The following is a 23,520-nucleotide window of genomic DNA, read 5'->3' as shown; positions in this document are numbered from 1 at the left end:
ACATGTGTGGTGTCACCAGATAACCTTTTGGAGTGATGGCTCGCTGCCTGGAGCGCAGGTGAGGGGGTGCTCTTCTGGCTGGGCCCTCCGTGCGGTGGTGCCAGGCGAGCAGCACAGGCGGAGACAGAGCGGGAGCTCCCATGGCGGCTCTTCCTCGTCCACTGTGTCCGCCTGGCATCTGTGGAAGATGCTATAGACGTTCAAAAGGTTCCCACTGCTGATTAACGAGTAACTGAGAAAAAAGGCACAGATCTTAGATGTCCTCAAACAGGTCGTAAAGGGAAAACCAGATACTCATTTTTAACTTGTTTCTATAAAAGTCAACAGTTTAATTAGCAGTTACTGAGCACCTGCTGCCGGGCGGGCTCAGTGTCCCGCCAGGCATCTGGGTGCTCAGGGCGACCCCCTGAGGGATCTGCTGCCTGTTGTGCACATGCCCACATGCCTGTAGATTGAGCTCTTCGGGGAAATCTGGTGCCCCTTGCACTGCACCCCTCTGTTGCCAGTGGGAGTTACTGTTGGTCACTGCACGCACCTGCTCTCTGTGCCAGCACGCGCATCCGCAGGGATAACTGGAGCAGCCCCTGTCAGAAACGAAGAGGGTCAGGAATGTAATGGTTTGCATTCCACGGCCTGAGGACCGGGATATGGCCGCATCTCAGACACGGTACCCGTGCTTCTCTCTCTGATCCTCTGTCTTGATGGCAAACCACAGCCAACCCCAGTTCCAGTGATTGCGAGTTTCAATTCCAACAACATCACTTACCCAAATAGACTCTCTCCGTCTCAATTCCTGACTCACAGACAATGAAATACGCTTGCTTCACATTGGGCCAGGCCACCCCTTGTGCTCAGGGCAGGGCTACAAAGGAGAGCAGGGCTGTTCAGGACTCATTTTTGGCCTTATGGGTAGACCAGAGCGCGGGTCCCGAGAAGGGACATGTGGTGAGCTGAGTGGGAGCATTGACCTGTGTCCTACGCCCCCACCTCCCTTACTCCCCGGTGAGCACTTGCAGCCCCTGGGCCGGGACCGTCCCCTCCACAGCCCTGCTGACCCATCGGGGAGGGTTTCATTTTTGTTGGAGGGTGGACTTGTGCTTGTTAAATATCGAGAACTGCCTTTATTAAGTTAAATTGAGACCAGTCTTTGAAGCTGAACATTGGCTGGGCATAGGAAATATCACAGAATTGGGCAAAAGTGCTACCTAATTGATTTACCCCCCAAAGGTTGACTTTTGAATGCAGATAAATGCTTTAATTATAATTGTTACATCTACAGTTGTAGACATCTGTCATTTAAGGTCATTTGTTATTGTTTTCCTAAGCAGTTTTGTTGAGGTCTACACTAGATTTTAAACTCTGATGGGCAATGAATGACACGTGCATGAAGAAACCACTAGTTACTTTATTAGGGGAACAGTTTGGGTGATTGCACTTTTACTTTGAAAGTTTTATATAGTCCCCAGCTCTCTGTCCCAGTTGCCAAATTCTCCAGGTCTCGGTGGTCATTGGACTGACAACTGCTTAAGCATTTTCACTCTGAAACTGGCCCCTCGGCGCTCAGAGCACCCTGGGAGGGACGCCATTGCAGGCGGAGTCTGGAATCTGTTCTCCTCACTCTTTGCACTTTTTAGTTCTCAGAGTTTACAACCACGGTTAATTTTTAACTTTTTTCTCTTGGAACTTTTCCATTGATGTTTAAAAGGGCAGATCAAATATGTTAATATACTCATGAATGAGAGAAAATATCCACGAGGTCTTAAAATATTCTGAATAATATTTTCTTTCTTTTTAGCTGTCTCCGTTATGAGGTACAGCGCCTCTGCTTTTGGGTTTGCAGTAAGTAACCTGAAATGTACTTTTATGAAGTTTTGCACGTTTTTCCTGAGCCCACGGATCTCACCCTCAATGAGGGGGTGGTTAGCAGATGAGAGCTTCGCATGACAAGCACACCTTTTATGGAAATCGCTTCTAGCGGGGATTAGATTCAACAGAAGTGAACTGCGAGGAAGCTGTATAACCCTCCAGAACAGACGAGGGGACCGCATTGCCCACCGCTGGTTGCGAGGATGTTTTAGGGTGTTGGCCCTTTCCCCCCAAGGCTGTCAGTTGGAGAATGACACACACGGGAGCGAAGGCTTTGCTGTGCAGGCAGAGGTGTGGGCGTTAGGCGCTGCTGCCGATAGGATAAGTCAGTCTGCAGCCGGACCCCCGGGAACCTGACCCCGGGGAACCTGACCCCGGGGAGCTGACCCTGGGGAACCTGACCCCGGGGAGCTGACCCTGGGGAACCTGACCCCGGGGAGCTGACCCTGGGGAACCTGACCCCGGGGAGCTGACCCCAGCCTGCTTCCCGATGGGAGCTGCTGAGAAGACGGGTCTCGGGTGCCGAACACTTGGTGGAGCTTCCCCACGTCCCTCCGGGTGCTGGTAACTTTCCAGGGGGGACGTGTGCTGTGGCACAGTGATCCTAGGAGAGCGCTTGTCAACACCCCTCCTGCGCAGCTTTGGGGTTCCCTGTGCCTCAGGGTGTGTGTTCCTGCCCCAAAACCCACTTCTTCCTTTTGTTGCGAAAACTTAAGGTTTTTGAGGTTGCGGACCTTTTCAGAATCCTTAGAAGGAGTGCACTGTCTCTCCAGAAATACACATACACACCACATACATGCACACACCACCATCAACACACACACACACACACATACACAACATACACAACACACACACATATTCTCACTGTCTTTCTTACAATGCTCTCTTCCTCTTCCTTCACCTCCCTCTCTCCTCCCTCACACATGCACTCATTCATTCAAACAAAAGCACTGAATTTTATATACAATTTCAAAGTGTTTGCAGACAGCACAGAGCCCTTGGGTGACCACCCCCCCTCCTGTACCCCATGTAGAACAGTCCCATTGAAAGCCAGAAACAGATTCCTCACCCCGAATATCGTACTTGGGATACACAGTGAAATGCTGAGATGATCTTGCTTGTTGTGGGGAAACCAATTTCACGGGTCAGGACCGTGTGACTCCCCCACATCTGCAGAGTGCTGGCAGCCAGGCCCCGGGGGCAGACCCACCTCGCCACGGAGCGTGTTTCCTAGGCCCTGGGCACAGTGCGGAATCTGAGGAGCTGGCGTGTGGGGTGCCCCGGGCTCCCGGTCCCCGGGGCCCACTGTTGGCTCTGAGGTCACTTGCTCAGATGTTCTGACTCACAGAATCGTTGCTTTGTGTCTTCAGCCCTGTCCTGTTAACTCAGGAAAGCCACTAATGCCGTGTCTCCTTCTCCTAGTTTGATGCCGTCCTCGACGTCCTGTCCTCGGCGATCGTCCTGTGGCGCTACAGCAACGCGGCCGCTGTGCACTCTGCCCACAGGGAGTACCTGTAAGTGGACTTCGCCTTCCTCCGGCCTGCAGCGCCCGTGCTGATGAAGGCCACGTAAAGAGGCTTCCCCTGCAGCTTTGGTCCCAGGGACAAGAATAAGGTCCCGATTTGCCTTTGAGAATGGCTGGCTGGTGTGATGTCAGCCATATGATGGGCCCCTTCTGCAGTGGTCAGAGCGATGGATGTCCCTTTATAACACTCTCTGCTTTTGAGTTTGGAGTGAACATTTGTGTGCTCATTTGTCTGTCTATCCATCCATCCATCGATTCGTCAATCTGCCTGTCCTTCCATCCTCTTTCTCTTGTGTTATTGGATTCTTTGCTCCCTTGAATTTTCATGCTTTTGTCTTCTTTTCTGAGTACAGTGAGTTCCCCAGGGTGATTTCCAGAAGACGTCTTGAGGGCATTATAATTTAGTCTACTTGTCTGCCTAACTGTCTTATCAGAGGATACTGCTTGCCTCAGTCTCCGTGTCCTGCGGGGGATAGTGTTGTCTTTGAGGGATTTGTGTTTGTGGCCATAAAACAGGTGTCTTTTCCAGCTTCCATTTCCTTCATCCCATTTGGAATCTTCAGGGTGACAACAGCACGGGTTCCAGAGTGAGCTTTCTTGGCTTTGAATCTCAGCTCCCCCACTTGTTATCTCTGTGACTGTGCGGAACTACTAACAGCCCTGTGCCTCGCTTCCTCATCCAGAAAAGCAGCAAAACAATAACTTCTTCACTAGCGTTATTGTGACAACTGTGTGAGTGAGATTTAATCATCATAGTATGGCACACACACACACACACATACACACACATATGCACACATACACGCGCGTGCACACCCACACATGTACGCTTTAGAACAGTGCTTGGCATGTAGTTCAGTAAACCTTAGCTGCCATGATTATTAATTATTAAGGGTTCTCCCCTGAGCCTGAGCCACCACTGGTCATTAGGGCAAGGTTTCTACCCCTCCTCGGCAGGTTTTGAGCCGCTGAGCACACAGGAATGGGGGCCCCTGGCTGTGGTTTGTGGTGGCTCCCAGACGAAAGGTACTCTTGGTAGGGATGCTCTGTCAGACTCAAACATGCAAAGGTCAGGGTCCGAATGGTGGGTGCCGGGAGACTCGGAAAGTAATCATCTCACATTCCATGTGCCAAACGGGAAGCTTTGGAGAGATGACACCATGACTGATTCGCAAATGAGAATGAATTTTAGTTTAGTTCATTGTTGGCTTTAGGTAGAGCACAAAACTTCTTTTAAGTGTTAAACACTTACGTTCATGTGTTTTAGCTTTTTCAACAAATATAATTAAAAGTTGTCAAATTTGTGATATCACAGATGACATTGCTTAGGGTAAGGTTAATTTGGAAAAAGGTGAGCCAATCTGTGGCTGAAAAAATTTAAGAAAACAATGGTAGTAAACTGATTTTGTAAAATTTCAAATGTTGATACCGTAAGGACCACAGTTGAACTAACGCTGCTCTAGCCCAAGAAGCAGCTGTGTCCGCCCCGCTGCTGCTGGCTGCTCTGAGGAAGACTGGGAACACGCTGGGGAGTGCAGAAGCCTGGAGAGATGCTCACATTGCAGGAGCTCGTCCCTGTCCTGTCAGAACACATTTCTTTGTTCTGTGGTTGCACCGTCCAAGACGGTAGCCACTAGTGGCCATTCTAGCACTTATTTGTGTCTCGTACTAAGGGGTGTTGTAAGTATAAAATATATACCACATTCCAAAGACGTAGAAAGAAAAAAGAATGTAAACATTTTATTAATAATTTTTAAAATATGGATTCTATTTTGATATAATTTCTCAACTTTTCTCATCTAACTTGCTTATTTTAAATCTGATTTTATTTATGCTAAAATCAGTTTCTTACCTAGTAGTCATAAAGCTCACATTGGCTTTTCTATGGTGTTGGGATCTTGGTGACTGTTCGCCAGGTGGCCTGGAGTTTTTCCAAGATTAAGACTGATAACAAGAAATGTCTTTGGTTTCACTGTTTTTAATGATCCCAAAGCTGGTACTATTTTTTTTAAGAGGAAGGAACCACCAGGAAGTATTTTTTTTAAATATGTTTTTATTGATTTCAGAAAGGGGAAGGCAGAGGGAGAGATAGAAACATCAATGATGAAGAGAATCACTGATTGGGTGCCTCCTGCACACCCCCCATGGGGGACTGAGCCCAAACCCAGGCATGTGCCCTGACCAGGAATTCAATCTTGACCTCTCAGTTCACAGGTCGATGTTAAACCAGTGAGCCACATAGCCAGGCCAAAGCAGATATGTGTATCTATATTAATACTCCAAAGGCAAAAACGCACAGAGGAGTTGTTTTGATAATTTCCAGATAATGGTTCATGTGATGATGTCAGGGAATTCATTCAGAGATTCTTAATCTAGGGATTGAAACGATACTCACAACCCTCTATTGTTGGCTTAGTTTAAAGTTTTAATCTCTGGCTCATTCCATGTGAATTAAAAATTCATGAAATCACTGCCAGCTGAGAAACTGATGTTTGCATAGAAATGAGCATGAATGAATCATGAGAGGCAGAGCTAGGAAAGCTATTGGGTTTCAGTTACTTGCTGGAGAATAATATTTGAGAGAAGGGGGAAATACCCAACTGGTCCTTAGTTAATTCTTCTAATTTTTCCTAGGTCGACTCTAAGGTTCAGAGTGAATATCAAGCTTGGCATTGCCAGTGCAGGGAGACTAGGCCGCACCCTAGCCTTGCCACCTGCGCACTGTGTGGGGTGGGGTGTTCGGTGCTCAGAGGAGAGAGTGTGCCTTCAGCACCACCGAGTGGAGCCCACCCAACAGCTTTGTTCGTTTTATGCTCTGTTACTGTGGTAAAACACAGCGTTAAATTTAGCATCTTAAGCAAAGGGTACAGTTCAGTAGTGTTAATACATTCACACTGTTGTGAACAGAGCTCCAGAACCTTTTCATCTTGTAACACTAAAACCCTGTACTCACTACACAACTCCCTGTTACCCTTTTCCCGTCCCTTGGCAACCACCATTCCACTCTGTTTCTAGGGATTTGACTACTCTCTGCACCTCATATAGAGGGATCTTACAGTGTTTGTCTGTGAGTGACTGGCCTGTTTCACTTAGCATAATGTCCTCAAGGTTCACCCACATTGTAGCACGTGTCAGAATTTCTTTCTTTTTTAAGGCTATATAATATTCCACTGTATGTCTGTACATATCACATTTTGTCTATCCCTTCATCTGCTGATAGACACTTGGGTTGTCTCCACTTCCGCTACTGTGAATAATATTGCTATGAACAAGGGTGTACCAGTATTTCTTCAATATCCTGCTTTCAATCCTTTCGGATATAGGCCCGGAAATGGGATTGCTGGGTCAAATGATAGTACTGCTTTTCATTTTTTGAGGAACCTCTGTACTATTTTCTATAGCAGTTACTCCATTTTTTAATCCTACCAGTGTTATTTATTTTAGAAAGTTCCCTATTTGATTGGTCACCTACCTTCTTGTGGGGAATATGTGTGTGGAGAGGGCGGACCAGGTTTACCCAGGGTCAGGGTTTTCAACAGGTGAGAGAGGGGAAGGGAGGCAGGTGTGTTTGTAAGGGAGGGATCCAAGAACGTGCCGGACTATTCAAGCTGGGTGCGGGGGCTGGGGGGACAACGCCAGGTTAGTGAATAGTCACCATGGATTAGAAGTCTTGCTGATCTTGAATGACTTGAGAGTGGGATGCTAAAAACCAGGACTTCACAGGTGGCTCATTTGCATGTGTGGACTTAGGAGGGGAGTGGGTGGCTGAGGTGGGGTGAGGACAAAAGATCAGGGACATGTGTGAGGCCAGGCGTTGGCTGGATGCTCCACGTGGGGTTGAGGGGATGTTGGCAGAATTTAGGGAGGAGACAAAGGGCATGAGGTAGGTGCTGATATCCTCAGTGAAGGAAGGAGAGGGTCGGGGGTTCAGGGGCAACAACAGGAGGTGGAGTGGGTGGTTTAGTCTGCGGGTACCTGGGAGTGTTGAGGGAGAAAGCCAGAGAAACTGGTTTGGAATTCACTGGGAGGGAGACGGGCTCTGTGAATGTGCATGAGAGAGGCAACGAGGTGAGGGGAAGAGTTGGAAAGAGTCTGAGGGTGTGAGACTGGGAGTAGCATGAAAGTGCTTGGGCACCACACAGCGGACACAGGAGTGGAGCGTGGTTCTAAGGCGGGAGTGGTGGCGGTTGTCCCGGTGACAGGGGATTGCGGGGAGGACACTCAGAAGAAGGAAGCACTGTGTGTGCACTTACATTGTGATCTCCAAGGTTCATTCAGTAAGGAACACATGGGGGCAAAACAGTGTTTAGGGTCTTATTTGTTTTAGTAAAAGAGATAACACTTGTGTAGACTGAAAAAAATCCCTGTAGGGACACAAAGGAGCCTGGCAGCAGGATCGCCTCTGGGAGGAGGTCTAGGGACGGACAACGGAGGCAGATGCTGCCTTTACAGCTTCCAGACCAGAGCTGACCAGGAGAGCTCTCTGGGGCAATGGTCTGTCCTCTGCACTGTCCAGTGGGGTAGCCACTAGCCACAGGCGGCCACTGAGTACTTGACATGTGGCTGGAGTGTCTAAAGAACTGGATTTTTAACTTTATTTCATTTTAATTAATTTAAATAAAAAGATCACATGTGGCTGATGGCTACCATATTGGACAATGACTCTTTAGATAGCTTGATCATTTTTAATCTATTTAAAAAACCCAGATAAAGTTATTAATAAATCAAAGTCCAGGGAATTTGGAAATGTGAGAAAGATATTGAAGGAGGGAAGGAGTGACTGGAGGGGGAGGGTGTGGGAGAAATCAGTGTAGGAGGAACTTGGCAAGGCCCAATGACGCAGGGAATTTCACCCCGGTCTTAGGCATCCTCAGCCCTGGGTACCGTGTCAGGCCACAGGAAATACAGCCTCCTGCTGCCGTCAGCTGCGGAGGGCCATCTGGGCGCTTGCCACAGAAGGTACAGATTGACGCCCATTGGAGCCTCTGACATTTTACATATGATTGCAGCACAGGTGGGAGGCCCCAGGCGGGCTCCCCAGTCCCAGCTGTCTCTCTCGCAGGCCATCAGCTCACTGACACAGAGAGGTGGAGGCGGGCAGGCTGCTCACCTTTGCACGCTTCTAACTCTGCAGCACTGAGCAAAGACAGCCCGGGAGGTTGTTCTTGTTCCAAATGGACCTCCACATGGCGTGATGCTCAGCAGCACGGCTGAGAGCTCTGGAGGGGAGATTCTTAGAGAGGCATGGATCCTCTGTGTGTCTTCTTGCATGAAATAAACGGGCACACTGGTTCTCAACCAGGCTGGTATTTGCTCCGTTTTCTTTTCCAATTTGCTGAGCCAAATGTTTGGCCTGAAAACTACCCGACGACAGGGCGGCTTGATAGTCTTTTGATCACTGGTTTCAGTAGCAACCCTGCTGTTTTTGGAAAGAGCTCCAGAAATGGACAAAGGAAAGGAACTGATGCCGTTAAGAAATGATGGATTGGGGATTTGCTTTTGGTACTGATCTAAGGAGACTGCAAAGGCAATGAGTTATACCAAGAGCATATTAAAATAGTACCACGTCTCCCCTGTTCTCCTGGGATATTGGATGTGGCCCTAAATTGGGGGCTCTGGGAAAGAGAATTGCATTTCCTCCACATTTGTTAGTGCTGTCAGCTTGACAAAGCTCGGGAGTGTATTGTAGCTCAAGAGCAGCCCCTGAATGGGAATAAAGAACTACGGAATGGCCTCGGTGACTGATGAGAGCCAGTGAGGAAGGCAGAGCCTCCACCGCAGGACGGGAGCTCACCGGCCTTGCAGAGTTTGCGGTAAGTCTTGCCTTAAGGCAGAGGGAGTTGCCTTCCCCTGTCGTGAAAAGGACATGAAACCTTCAGGACTCCGACAGGCAGGACGTAGTAGAGGAAGAAGTGTTGGCTTCCTTGGTTCCTGTTATGAGGTGAATTGTGTCCCCCAAAAAGGTATGCTGAAGTTCTAACCCACAGTGTTTTCTCCATCACAAGACCTCATCTGGGTAGCCATGTGGTGTCCTCCCTTTTCTCCTGTGGGTAGACCCGTAAGGAATCCTGGGCGTTGGAGCAGCAGGGTTGGGTGAATACGTTTCGTGACACCAGACTCAGGGAGCCCGACAGATCAGTGTGTGCAGGAGACGCTGTTCTGATCTAGAAGGAACCGTCTTTGAGACCAGGGCACTGGCTGAGATCCCTTTTCCCGGGGGCAGCACATTTTGAAGGGACCCATCTATTTGCCTTCATAACCACCTTTTTTGTGTGTGTTTCCCTAGTTGACTAACCCCTTTTCTGTTTTATGAGCTGCTCCTCTAGTGATGTTCATACTGTTGCCATCAGCAGATGGAGGAAGCTTCCTGTGTTTGTTTGTTTGTTTTGTTTTTGTAAATTCTATATTTTCTAGTTCCTGTAGGTTCTGAACATGCGGCTATGGATTTTACAGTTTGTCAGAAACTATGGCCCGGGGTCCGAGGGATCTTGAGTTCGTGCTCTGGTCTCTGATAAGTTTTGATGTAACTCTTAGGAGAGTTCATCACTGATTTCTTACCAGGCTTTGGGCCCCGTGCTAGGTACTATTCATGTTCATCTCATTTAATCTTCAGAACAGTCCTATGAGATACAGGTGTCACTGCTCCAGTTTTACAGGAGAGGAAATGGAGGCTGAGAGGGAGAGTGACTTGACCAGAGGCATAGAACTGGGATTTATGCTGGTGATTTGCATCCAGCCCTGCTGGGCCTCAAACCCTGGTGTTGCCTTCATTTCCAGGCAATGCAGTGTAGTCCTGCTGAGGTGGGGGAGCCCCGGGGATTCATGTGAGCCAATGGCAGTTGTGACTGTGGACTCAGAGTGAGGAGGAATTAGGAGGGAACAGCCCCAGCCCTTAGCCAACCCCCCGAGGCCATCTCTCAGCCTCACAGCCAGATGGTGGGGACCGGTGAATGGATCTCCTCTCGTTTTCCCTGTAGCACAGAAAGCAGTCATTTTTCCAACCTGAGAGGCAGAAAAACTGTGTTTTAGGTCTTTCTCTGCTACACAGAATGTAACTACCCTCCACTTTCATTTCCTCATCTGTGAGGTTTAAATTAAACCTACTCTTTTACTTGCCTTGGAGGCAATCCAGGAAAGGATTAAAAGAGAACATGTTTTGAAGAGTTGAAAAGTGTGTGTGTATATGCATATGTATGTATATATGTACATACTATATATATATGTATATATATACACACATATGTTCATAATTATATATAGAAGTAAATCTATAATATATTTACAGGTGTAAAAAGGATACATACTGTTAAATACAATTTAATTGTATTTAAATTCTTGTTTTTTACAATTTTTAATTTAGATTTTTTATTGAGTTAGATGAGCGAGAGAGAGAGAGACATCGATTGGTTACCTCCCATACACATCCCTACTAGGGATGGAACTTGCAACCTACACTGAGTGGTCAGATTATTATGATCTCTGAACGCATAATAATCTGGCCACTCAGTGTGTGTGTGTGTGTGTGTGTGTGTGTGTGTGTGTGTGTGTATTAGAGGCTTAGAGGCCCGGTGCATGAATTCGTGCATGGGTGGGGTCCGGCCAGCCTGGCCAGGGGGAGGGGACATGGGCGGTTGGCTGGCCTGCCTGCTGGTTGAACTCCTGGTTGAGGGGACAATTTGAATATTAGCCTTTTATTATATAGGATATACACTGAGTGGCCAGATTATTATGCGCTCAGAGATCATAATAATCTGGCCACTCAGTGTAGGTATGTGCTTTGACTGGGAATCGAACCTGCCATTGTCCCATATGGGACGATGCTCCAACTAACCAAGCCACCCAGCTAGGGCAGTTTTTTTTTAAATTTTTAATTTTATTGTAGTAAGAACACATAACATGAGACCCATCTTAACAGATTTTTAAGTGTATGTGCAGTGCTGTTTCTGTGGGCACAATGTTGTATAGCAGATCTTTCGAGCCTGTCCATCTTGTATGACTGAAAATTTATGCCCATTGAGGAGCAGCTTCCTATTTTCCCCTCCCCCTTTAACTTAAATACCAGCCACTAGAATGGAAAATCTCTGAGAGGACTCAGTGTATGTGCACGAAAGTTGCTCCAAGCTTTAAATGGCAGGGTTACCCACCCCTGCCCCAGCCACATAGCTTTCCTAGGGCAACTGTGTGAATAGGCAAAGTTACTGTGTTCCTCTCTGTGCTACTGTGTTTGTTGCTACAAAGGGATCATTTAGTTGAATGCTATGCATACACTCACCAAAAATTGCTTCTTGGCATTTTTAGCCCAGAAATCTCTTGCTTGTTTTGCGCATGTGTTTTCCATGAGAAAACCCGTGTGCCAATGTTGTCAGTAGTGTGGAAGTCCCCTAAACAAACCACACACTGACCTTCCCTGCTGTTCATTCAGAGTTCAAATCCTCGTCCTCTGTCAAGGTGAACCTGAGGCAGAGATCACGGGAAAGCGGGTTATCAAAGGTGCAATTCTCCTAGGATACGATGCCATATGTTGGAGTCTGACATTGAGAACTCTCCCAAAATAGTAGCCGTGTGAAGGGTCTGTTGACAAGCCCGCTCGAGAGAACAGATGGGAGTTTGGAAGATGGCATATTTAGGCCCCTATATCTCAATATTCCCGTCACCTCTGTTTTGAGCAGGCTCCTCTGCGGGCTCCCATGAAGACCAACCTGGCAAATACCCACTCTTCCTCAGGGTCCACTTGGCTGTTGGGGTTGACAGCTCAGGGAAGTGGCGGTGGAGAGACTTCTTCCCTGCCTTTTCCAGACATAGTAAGGATCTATGGATCTGTAAATCTTGAGGGACTTCCATGAACCTGAGTTTCCTTCTTATTATGAATTGTCTATAGCCCGCATTTCTGGATGGTGAGTGATGATCTAGGCATCTGGGTTCTAGTTGGGTACATGTTATGCCAACTTAGTTTGCATTTTGTTTCATGTGTGAGAAGGTAAATTTTGTTCTGGGAAAGTCCAGTTTTACCATCAGACTTCTATCAGGAGAGGCAGTTTCTAACACCTGGCTCTGACAGGTATTTGTTGACTCAACAGTGAGTTACTGAGTGTCCACTGTGTGCCAGGCACTCTACCGGCACTGGAAAACAAGAGAGCCGCCGACTCCCGGCTCGTGCATCTGAAGGGAGGTTGGCAATAATGTAATTGCAGAGAGGAGTAAGAGCTGTGAAGGAAAACAGCCAGGGCAGCGTGACGGGGAGGAGGGTCCTCCACAGCTGGGGTCCAGGTCCCAGCACTGATACTCCGATGGGAGGAAGGAGCCTGGTGAAAGCATTCCTGGGCAGAGGGATTGGTGCAAAGGCCCACATCAGCTTCATGTGTTTGAAGGTCAGAAAAATAGGTGCCCACGGCTGGACCCAGTTAGTGAGGGGCAAAGGGGAGCTGAAGCTGAGAGGCTTTGGGACTCTTGGGAGGAATTTTGATCATAGGAGCAGTAGGAAGCCGTAGGCAAGTTATTAAGAGGGGTGTGTGGGGGGTGGGTCGGGGGAAGTGATCTGATTATATAATTAACGTCGGTGAGCTCAGGTGGTTCATCATGAGGGGATTTTGCTATTGTAAATGTATGAGGACCTATGTTTCTTTAAAAATGAAAACTGTTTTGTCGATCTCATTGATTATAATTGTGGTGCATATTTGTAGAACAAGTACGTTTAGATTAATAGAAATTTTAAAGTGAAAGTGTTCGCTCATTTGTACTTGCTGTCATCCTTTCCTACCCACCCATAACGATAATCATATGAATAGTTTGGTGTATGTGCTTCCAGAATATTTTCTATGTAAATAAAACATAATACACGCCCACATGCTTTATACACACACACGACTAGGTGCCAATGAAAATAGGATCTTTCCATACATATTGTTCTGGATCCTGCTTCTTTCTCCGACCTAACACAAAACCAAGGTCATTTTAAATCTCCCGTCTGTATCTAATCTGTTCATTTTCAGGGCCCCGTGGAGTTCTGTTATTGGCTCTGTGAGCATTCACGTCAGTCTCCTGTGAGGAAACCTGCGTTGCTCCAGCTTCGCTCTTTCAGGCTGTGATGCCATTCACTGCGCACGAGTCTCTGTGCACCGCTGTGCGATCCTCAGGCCCCGTGTGGGAAATACTGGGTGCTTTTTTCTTTAATAAGAGACAACTGAACTGTGATTTTAAAGACCATTCGCGCATCCTAGCCCCGTTTGTATTCTGAATGAGGGTGAAAGCTGGTTTGTGGGCAAGAGGGTGCCTGCACAGGAGACCTGCTGCCCCGAGCGTGGTGGGGCTGTTGTTCGCCACTCATCTGTCATCTGGGTTGCTCAGGAGGTGGCCATTGTGATGGGAAGGGCTGCCAGCCACAAAGGCAGGGGGGGATGAGGAACACAGGCAGGCGTGGTCAGCTCACCTAGTTGATATGCGCAGCGAGCCGGCAGTATTCCCCAGCGCCCTTCACCCCGGGCACAGCTGCAGGTCGGTGTGAGGTTGCGTTCCTGGATATCCTGGTTAACTAAAGCCAGGGACAGGCTTACAAACAATAGACTTCACGAAGCTGGGTCTGCCCTTCCCGTCATTAACTGTGATTCTGCATTTCCAGAGACCCCATGGTTGGAAGCGGTGGCAAGCACATTCAGGCTCAAATACACGTTTCCTTACTATGGAATCTATATGTTGCAAGTATCACACCCTCTTAAGAGCCCAGGAGCTGAGGGAGGAAACGGGCTGATGAAAGGTCTTGGGAGAAGGAGATGACTTGCTGCGTGTGTGTTATACCCAGTGCCTGGGACAGTCCGGGAGGGCGGGCCTGAGTGGGAGGAGTCGCACAGTACGAGGTGCTGGCGGGCTGTCGTTTGGGCACGAGGCCCATCCACCCACCTCTATGGTTGGCGCCGTCTGCTGCCTCCTTCTGCCCATTCATCCCCAGGGAAGTGGAAGCCTGCAAGAGAAGCTCTGTGAGGATAGGTTTAGGATATTAGCCAAAGTGCATATTTTAGTGGCCTTCTAAAAGGGGGGATTTTAAATGGCAATGCCGAACAAACATAAAACCCCCTCACTCTCTTCTCTCCATCAAAACCAGACTGTGGTATGAGCTGGTCCATGTTGCTGGAATGGAGGCCAGAAAGAAGGCATAGCTGAAGAAACGTCGGAATGTTTGTAACCCAGTTTCTCTGTGGACACTGGACTGTCTAGTATTTGATTGGCCCATTCCAAAGGAAGGGGGGTGTGTGTACTGGGAGAAAACGCATTTGCACATTAGCTGCTTTCCAGAAATCGTTACTTTGATTTATTCTCCTTCCAACTCCAGAGGGGCTCTGAGGTTATTAGATTTAGAGCCAAAGAAAGCATATGTTATGGAGCTAAAGAAAAGGCCGTAACCTAGTAATCCAGGTTATTTTCTTACAGAATGAAAATGATTCGGGTGGATTTATTAACAAAGGCATTTTCTTTTTTTAATTTCACTGGGGCCTATTCCTGTTGGGAAGTCCGTCTTTTTCTCCCAAGGGCCTCGTAGAGCGCACGCGAGACGTCCGCGGTGACGGGTGAGCCGAGCCGTTCCTGGGCATCCGAAGGAATAGGAGCTTTTGCAGAATGAGCTTACAGGGGAGGGCAGGTGCTGCCCCTCCTCCAGCGCCTTGTATGTCCCTTACTTCTGTGTGAGACCAGCCTTCCTTTGGGTTTGGGATTCCTATGCGGGCAAGCGGGTTCCTAACCTGCGTGACGGTGATTTTCCTGGGAGGCCTGGCCTGGCCACTGGCCTGACAGTGGCCTTGGAGCCCAGCGCCCTCTCTCCCAGTGCAGGTCTTCCCTCCTGCATGTCTCCTGTCACCCTCACTGCTGGCCTCGGCCCTGCTTGGATATTGTAACTTATCTTTATGATTTTTGAAAATCAATTGCAAAAAAAAAACACACCCCAATTTTCTTACTTTTTATAATTGCAAAATCTCAAAGGATAAAATTAAAAATCACCCCTCAGCCCACCACCCAGAGAAAGTGGCTGACTTTCTCTCCATCTCCTTTACGCATATGCACAGGCTTACGGGCTTTTTTTACAAAATTGTGTGTGTGTGGTTGTACATCCTATTTTCTCCCCCACTTAACTTCCTACAGTGAGCGTTTCTTCATCATTAAAAAACTCTTGATTTTTAAATTTGCTTTTTAATGAATTAATTTCATTGTTTGTTTTCACTGCTGTGTGTACAGTGGCATTAGCGGATGCAGGAAGGAGCTAACCTGCGTAGAGAGTTTACTAATGACATAAAGGCTCTCATCAGGCAGGCGGTCTGTCTGGTATAGTCATAGAGTGGATTGCAGCTCCTCCCTGGGATAGCTATTTTATTTAAAATATTTACACATTTTGGGAGGTTTTATAAAGTTGCATCCGAAGTGCTAAATACATCCAAAGTGTCCCTTCCCTTTTCTTCCATTAAGCGGGAAAACCGCCTTCCTTCCACCCTGTTGGCTTTGGGAAAGGCAGTGCTCAGTGTGGAGTGAGAGTTACCGTGTTTTTTGACTTATTGAAAGCTGAGCAAATCTCGCTTGGAAATCCCGCCAGCCGGCAGGGCCAAGCCTGGGGCATCCGGCCAAGCCCTCCGGCTCATTCTGTGTCCCCTGCAGAGCCCCCTTCCTCCAGCCCGAAGGAAGGAGGAGTTCCTTGTGTCTAAAATGCCTGCAGCAGTCCTGCCGCAGGCGCTCCTTCCTGTTGCCTCCTCACCCCACTTACCTTAGCCTCACTCCCCTTAAAGACGCAGCCACCTTAGCTTTTCCGGTCCACGCACCCCTGCCCCTGTCTGGGAGAGGATTAGGGGAGCTGCCCCATGAGGTCTGGCCAGGTGCCAGGGGCAGGCTCTGCGGCAGTTTGCAGGTGGTGCCCATCTTGCTCTTAGGTGGTGGCAGTGCTGCCGAGCCTGCACCCCGTGTCCCCTGAGGACTTGTTAAAGCACACGCTCCTGGGCCCATCCCAGAAACCACCGAATCACGTGACTCACTGAGGCTGGACTTAAGGACCCGCCCCCTGCTTCACATTTCCCTGATTAATGGAGCCTCTATTCCTTTGAACCGGAGAAAAACCATTTATCCACACTGATCCTACTCCTGGAAGACGCCACAAACTGACTAGAGTAATTCATCTCGAGATGAATTAAATATGAGCTCCTTTGCCTAAGGCAGAGGAAGGTGGCAGGAGGGAGATGAAGCAGTAGGTGCCTGCGAAGTTGGGGGGTTTAGGGTGAGGCAAAGAAGTGCCCTAATAATTTTCTCTATAATGGGTTTTGAAAGGCACCAGTGACAGCTTTATTTCTAAGTGAAATGTTGCTCGTCCACATGTCCAATCATCTCTTGAGTCTTAAAAAAAATTGGACACCACACCTCAGCTCCTTTGTGTTGAATGAAGTTTTTGGCATGTGACCTTTTAACAAGCCCATGAATAATTCTCCTCATTGACTGGCTGGTGATGTTTTTATTCTGAGATGTCCTAGCAGTTCAGTGATGGCACACACACTCCACCCCCCACCTACTCCCACAGACAGGCTATTAAATTAGTGAGGGGTGCAAATTGCATGTCTCTCACACAAAGCATGTTATTGGTTAATAAAATTACTGAGTACACACATGTCAGTCTTTATCCACAGACCCTGATTCTCTAATTTGGCGGAACCGCCGCTGGCATTAGCGGTGCAGGTGGATGTCTGGTTGTAATTACCCAGGGCCTCATTACATACGCTCTGTCAGGAGCCCTGTCATTCTTTTCCATCCGTCAGGCAGCCCATGGCCTGGCCATTAGGAAGGGAATGGGCATTGCAAGGGCTGCTCATGGCATTTTTTCCCTACATCTATGGGATTCAACCTTTCTTTTCCCTTTGTTTAAATAAAGCAGTCACAGGTTACTTTAATTCACAGTCATTGGGCAGACAAATTAGAGCAAACTGGGGTACTTGCAACAGTAGGGCAAACTGTAGTAGGTCTCAGATAAGCCAGTAAGATAAGTATGGTGGGACTAATAAACAACTTTCCTCTCTATTATTCCCATAATTATTCGCCCCATGTGGCTAGCAGCCTGTTCCTACGAGGTTGATTCTGTTGTTGGTTAAATAAAGGCCACGGCTGGTAAAGTCTCTGTTAGATGTGAGTCCTCCAACATGGCACAAGTGGATTATTTGCAAATGTGCCTCGGAATTTCTGGTCGTGGGACTTTGGGGCCAAATGACACAATCCATGGAGCCTCGAAGCCCTAGCGTGCTGCCGCTTTAGATACCGCTCATTTATGAGACTGGCCTGCTCAGGTGAATCTCATGTCCTTCCGTGGGAACTGGCTTCCCCGGGTAAAGGAACGCAGATTCCAATGCTTTTCATCTCACCGATCAAATGAGCCGACATTTTGTTCTGGTTTGTTTTCTCTTCAGGAGAATGTGTCTGTTTTTGTGTAGCCCAGCTCTGGCCTCTGGAGGAAGCAAACCTGGCCGCTGGCCTCAGTAATGGGCTTGGACAAGCAGAGGGCATGGCAGTGCGGGGTCTGGTTCTCAGACCTCGGGGTGCTCTGAATCATCAGTGGAGCGCCTGCAGGCTCCAGAGTCTGTGCCCGCTCCCTCTAGACGTTTCCCACAGAACCCGAGTAGGGCTACGGGATGTCAGGTATACCAGATGCCTCAGATCATTCGGAGAAACAGACACAGCATGAGATGAGAAGCTGGGTGATGAGTGGCCCAGGTGTGGGTCTCTGGTGATACAGGTGGGCTGGGTCCATAGCGCAGCTTGGCAGCCTTAAACACTCTTCTCCTTCTCCTTCTCCTTCTCCTTCTCCTTCTCCTCCTCCTCCTCCTTCTCCTCCTCCTCCTCCTCCTTCTCGTCCTCCTCCTCTTCCTCCTCCTCCTCCTTCTCGCCCTCCTCCTCCTCCTCTTCCTTCTCCTCCTCCTCCTCCTCCTCCTCCTCCTCCTCTTCCTCCTCCTCCTCCTCCTTCTCCTCCTCCTCCTCCTCCTCCTCCTCCTCCCTCCTCTTCTTCTTCTTCTCCTCCCTCCTTCTTCTCCTCCCTCCCTCCTTCCTCCTCCTCCTCCTTCTCCTCCTCCTCCTCCTCCTCCTCCTCCTCCTCCTCCTCCTCCCTCCTCTTCTTCTTCTTCTCCTCCCTCCTTCTTCTCCTCCCTCCTTCTTCTCCTCCCTCCTTCCTTCCTTCCTCCTCCTCCTCCTCCTCCTCCTCCTCCTCCTCCTCCTTCTTCTTCTTCTGCTTCTTCTATTAAATGCATTGGGGGTGACAATGGTCAATATGAACATAGGTTTCAGGTGTGGATTTCTATGTTACAAGATCTGTATATTGCACCGTGTTTAAACACACTCCTTAAACCCTGTGAACCATGCTTTCCTCAACTGCTCAAGGCAGTTGAAAAGATCTTTCTCCTGGGACAGTTGTGAGGAGGAAACGGGACAAAGCGGGCGTTCGGCCGGCACAGCTGGTACTCGCTGGTCAAAAGGAGCAGCTCTGTCGCCCGACGTGTCCGCAGTGCTGTGACTGTTGGTGTGCTCTTCTCATGTGAGGTTTCTGTTCCCCCTTGTGCAGCGATATGGTCCTTTCTGTGAACCCATCGCTGCTCTTTCGAAGCTGTTTCCCGTCCGTCAGGCCAACACGTGTCACCCAGTTTGGCCCTCTTGCTCTGTGGGTCGTCCCAGTTGATGAACACGGGAACCTGATGCCTATTCTCTGGGCACCACCAAGAGGAAGGCGCATGCTGAAATGACTTGGCGCACTGGTGTGGTTGGCCCCTTTGGCCGGGTCATTCTTTGTTGTGGGGGACGGTCCCAGGCCTTGGAGGGTGTTTACCAGCATCCCTGGTCTCTACCCACTAGGTGCCAGCAGCGCTTTCCAAAGTGTGACAGTAGAAACAACCTCCAGACATTGCCCCATGTCCCCTTGTCACCAAGCGGAGGGCAGAGAACCACGGACGCAGAGTCACCCCTGCACCTTCACAGAAGTTCCTAAGCCTCTTGCTTCCTAAGACACCTGGAGAGCTTTGTGGAAATTAAAGAAACCAAAACTCACAGGCACCACTTACCTGCGCGGCTGCAGACTGCAGGGGCAGAAGCGTCAAGGGGCGGCCCGTCCTCCGAGTTCGTCGAGCCTCACAGGTGGTTCTGATGAGCAGCCAGTTTGGGGACCAAGAGGTGTACCACGAGGTCACTTTGCCAGGGGCTCTGGGTGGACTTGCATGGCAGGCTTATTCTACAGAGGAGCCTTCTCCCTGCCCTCACGGGGCACAGGGTTAGTAACGGGAAGGGAGGTTGCAGGTGAGGAGGGATTTTGGACCTTTAATGGGTGAGTTGTAGGCCCCCTCTCACAGGACCATGGGAGTGTGGTCCAAGACAGAGAGAGGAGTTTTGTGTGTTGGGGTCAGTTCATTGTCCAAATAGCTCACTTTTTAAAAAATCCTTTGTGCCAGCTACCATGCTAATGAGCTCTGTTTGTGAATTAGCGCGCAGCAGATGTGCCATTAAGTAGCTGCTGAGACCGCGTCAGAGAGGTGAGCTAGCTGTCCGAGGTCACACGCTGCTGCTAGTGCTGGAGCCCACGCACTGAGCACGGCTCCCCACTGCCCCTCTTCACAGCAAGAGTGAGGCTCCGTCAGAGCTTTCCCTGTGGTTGCCAGCAAGCAGGGCCTCATCCTAGACTTCACAGAAACTGGTATGATCATTCCTAATTAGAGGAGTCTGCATCCTTAATTAACAAACAGACATATCGGTCATCGGTTTGATTCTCTATTTGAGGAATGTGTGGATGGATCAAACACAGAGGGACAGGTTGTCTTATTAAAATGGCCCCCCTCCCTTGCTTCTCTAAGGCGGTAGTACATACAGTTAGATAAATTATAACAAGGTTTTCCTCCTCGGTCATCCCCCTCACCTTTACATTGGCATGGAAGTGTGGTTTCCAGGTGAATATGTCAAGAGACGGATCGGTGATGTGAACTGTCTTTGTCTCCACTTTGTGCCCCTCAACAAGTGTCCCGCATGCCACGTGGTCCATAGTTGTCCACACCTGCCTCCCTCCCCGCAGTGGCCTCTCCCCTGCAGACATGTCCGTGATTTAAAGGATGTGCTCCTTGCTCTCCTTCTTGCCTTCTGATTGCGCTTCTCAGGTGGCTGAGCATGGGGTCCTCCCTCCAGGGGACAGTGCAGCCGTGGGAGGACTGCTGGCCAGTCCCGTCTCCTCTGGCCTCAGGATGCCCATGTCTCTCTCTGCCCCAAGCTTGTCGCGGCCCCCAGGTCCACACGGAGATACAGCTGTGCGCTCTGTGCTGGTGTGAGGGAGGCACGGCCTTAGCACCGACTTCCTGGGCCTCCTCTATGGACTGGACCAGATTTTAAAGGCTGCCCCTCAAAGGAGGGCAAAGCAACGGGTTTCAGAGACAAATATGTAATCATTTGAAGGAGGGAAGCCTCACTTTCTTTGTTTCGCTAATCCCATTTATTTGGCGGGGTTTACTCATAGCCTTGCTTTTAGACCTGTGAGTTTCTGAAGGGTAATAGGGAATTATAGGCCTCCACAACAGCCGTGCCTGCTTTTGTTGGACATTTGAGCCTCAGAGAAAGGCTCAATTCTGGGAGCTCTGGACAGATTACATCCTCAAAACCGGAAGCCTGTGGGAGCTCCTGTCCTGGGTCTGCATTTGGTTTGTTCACGTGGATGTTTGTGATCAGACTGAGTTTATCTCCAACTATCTTGTTTTCTCTTTCTTTTGACAACACACCATGACTGTTCCTCCTTTAGGTTCTCCTGGAAGTCCCCGCCCCTGCCTGGGACTGGGCAGGGATCCAGGAGTAATCCCAGGAAGCAGGAGTGAGGGAAAGAGGAGAGTTAGACCTGAGGGAGAAAAGGCCCCCAGGGGCATCATACTGTGGTCACTTCCGTAGTCGGGCTCCATTCTGCCCCTGCCTCTGCGTGTGCACCACCCCGCCCCCTGGGCGCTGAGCTGGGACTCGATCAGAGAGCAGGGGCCATCCACTGGGCAGCAACTGCAATCGGAGCCAGCCTGGGGCATGTGGTGTGACTCCAAAGACATCTGGGACCCCTCCTTGCCCCTGAGGTCGTTCAGGTGACCCCAGTGGTTAAGAAATGTCCCCCCTGGGCTGATGCAGAGATGCCCTTGGATCTATTCAGACTCCAGCAAGTTGCATGTAGGTTCCCTAATTTCTCCGTCCCGACAATGGGCCGGATGTAACGATGCGCCCGGGCTGGCGTTTCTCTCTTATGATGTGGGATTGACGACTGGGAACACAGCAAAGGTCTATTTATAAGCAGATCTGTATTTTGCAGGGAAGCCTTCGCATTTTGCAAGTCTACTAAGAACTATCACTGTCACTTAAAGTTCTAGAATTTTTAGGAACTAGTTCTTGCAGGTGAAGGCTTTTAGGATTAATCATTAATGTGCATTTACCAAGTTATAATACCATGTGGCTACACTGTGTTAATACTCTGCAAATAATTTAAAACCATTATTCTGTTTAGAAAGCTAGTTGCCTAACTCAGTGGATGAATAACATTTTTTCTTTTAAAATACTCTCTTTCTGTAGTCTCTGTTTTTTATCTCTTCCTCTGGGAAATGTCACCCCTTAAAATAGTAGAGTGTGTAGGTCACAGAGAAGTTACAGAAATAAGTAAAATTTAGCCAAAAGCATGGTGAATCTTTCTTGCCCTCTGACAGCTTTGTAGTACTATATGAAAGGAAGCCCATGATTTGTACATTGCTCAGTGAGAAATCCTATATCATTCCTAAGTTGCAGTAGGTAAACAATGCCTACTATTCAGTCCTTACATTTTGGTTATGTAAATAAATCTGTGCTGTCAACCTGTTGATTTGAAAGAAAAATGTTTAATGAGCCAGAAATCCCACTGCTACATTTAGACTAGAATTTTAGCATATCAGGACCTTGGTGATTAAGTCAAATTTGCTAATTTTAAGCATGAGGAAACTGAGGCCTAGAGAGGTCTTACAAGTTCCCTATTCTTCCCAATTTAATGACACGGATAGACCTAGAATCCAGGACTCCTGGTCCCACCCCAAAATTTTTGTGTTAAAATTCATAGAACACCCAGATAAAGAAACTTCTAGCTCATCTCTGTTTCAAGGCTCAGATTTGGATTTGAGCCCCAACTCATCTACTGATTGGCTTTATAACCCTGAGCAGGTCACGGACTTTTCTGATGCCTTCCCTAGCTCGCTCCCTTTCCCAGAATTCCCATCTCTCAGCCCTCCTACCTTGCCAGGTGGCAGCACCCATGAGAAGTCCCTGAGCAGTCCGGGAAAGGTCTCTGCAAGCCACAAACCCTTACCCACAGGCCACGAGGTGTTTGCCCCCGAGAATCCACACCCCTAGGACTTGGCCCTGAGACTCTGCCTCAGGTGGGGCATGACTAAAGGATGGCCTCTACCAAAAGTCCCAGTTATGGAAGAAAATGCAACAAGATTAAATTAGGGGTATTATCTTTAGTACTTTATATATACTCAGTATTCTGTTAGTGACCTGCAGCATTTTACCCACCATCTTATTTATGTTCATGATAATTTTGAAAGGGAAGCAGCATTTTCATCCTTCTCGTTTTACTTACAAGTGAACCGAGTCTTGGAAAAGGAGACAGGAACAGCTTCAGTGGGTGGAAGCTGACCATATTGCTCTAGCAACAGTGCTGCACCCAACCACGCCCCACACACTGTGCCCCCTCCCCGGGCGGGGCCTACAGTAGATGCTCAGTTAAAACCTGATTCATTTGTGCCCTCAAGGGTGAGGCTTGACGGAGACCAACGTTTGACGCCTTACGGGGATACGACCAAAGGAAATGTCAAGAGTGACGTAGCCGAAGAAGGCATTTTTATAAAGTTTCATCCCATTAGGAAAGTATAACATGCAGAAAAGCAGAAGGAAAGAAGTTCATCTTTGCACCATTGTTAGTTTTGTGTATTTCCTGCCAAAAATGTCTCCCTGGGTTTGGATTTGTTTTTACATATTTGTAATCTGTGTGCACCATTTTATATCCTGCTTCTTCACTTACTATGTTCTTTCTGACACTTTTATGTCATTGAGAAAAGCAATTTTAAATGGCACCCTGTAGTCTACTGAATTGATGTGTC

At 48.6% G+C, this 23,520-nt stretch overlaps 1 protein-coding gene across 1 annotated transcript in view; it reads left to right on the top strand.

The window, feature by feature from the left end:
- The window catches only part of TMEM163 (transmembrane protein 163), a 219,672-nt gene that overhangs the window by 135,135 nt on the left and 61,017 nt on the right, over positions 1–23,520 (top strand). The window contains exons 3-4 of the mRNA XM_028148151.2: positions 1,796–1,839; positions 3,292–3,383. Coding sequence (XP_028003952.2) covers positions 1,796–1,839; positions 3,292–3,383 — 136 coding nt within the window. The remainder of the gene's footprint in view (positions 1–1,795; positions 1,840–3,291; positions 3,384–23,520) is intronic.

Source organism: Eptesicus fuscus, chromosome 11 (genome assembly GCF_027574615.1).
Source record: "Eptesicus fuscus isolate TK198812 chromosome 11, DD_ASM_mEF_20220401, whole genome shotgun sequence".
Classification (NCBI taxonomy): Eukaryota; Metazoa; Chordata; class Mammalia; order Chiroptera; family Vespertilionidae; genus Eptesicus; species Eptesicus fuscus.
Note: the sequence above shows the minus strand (reverse complement) of the source record. Positions and strands in the feature narration are given on the sequence as shown.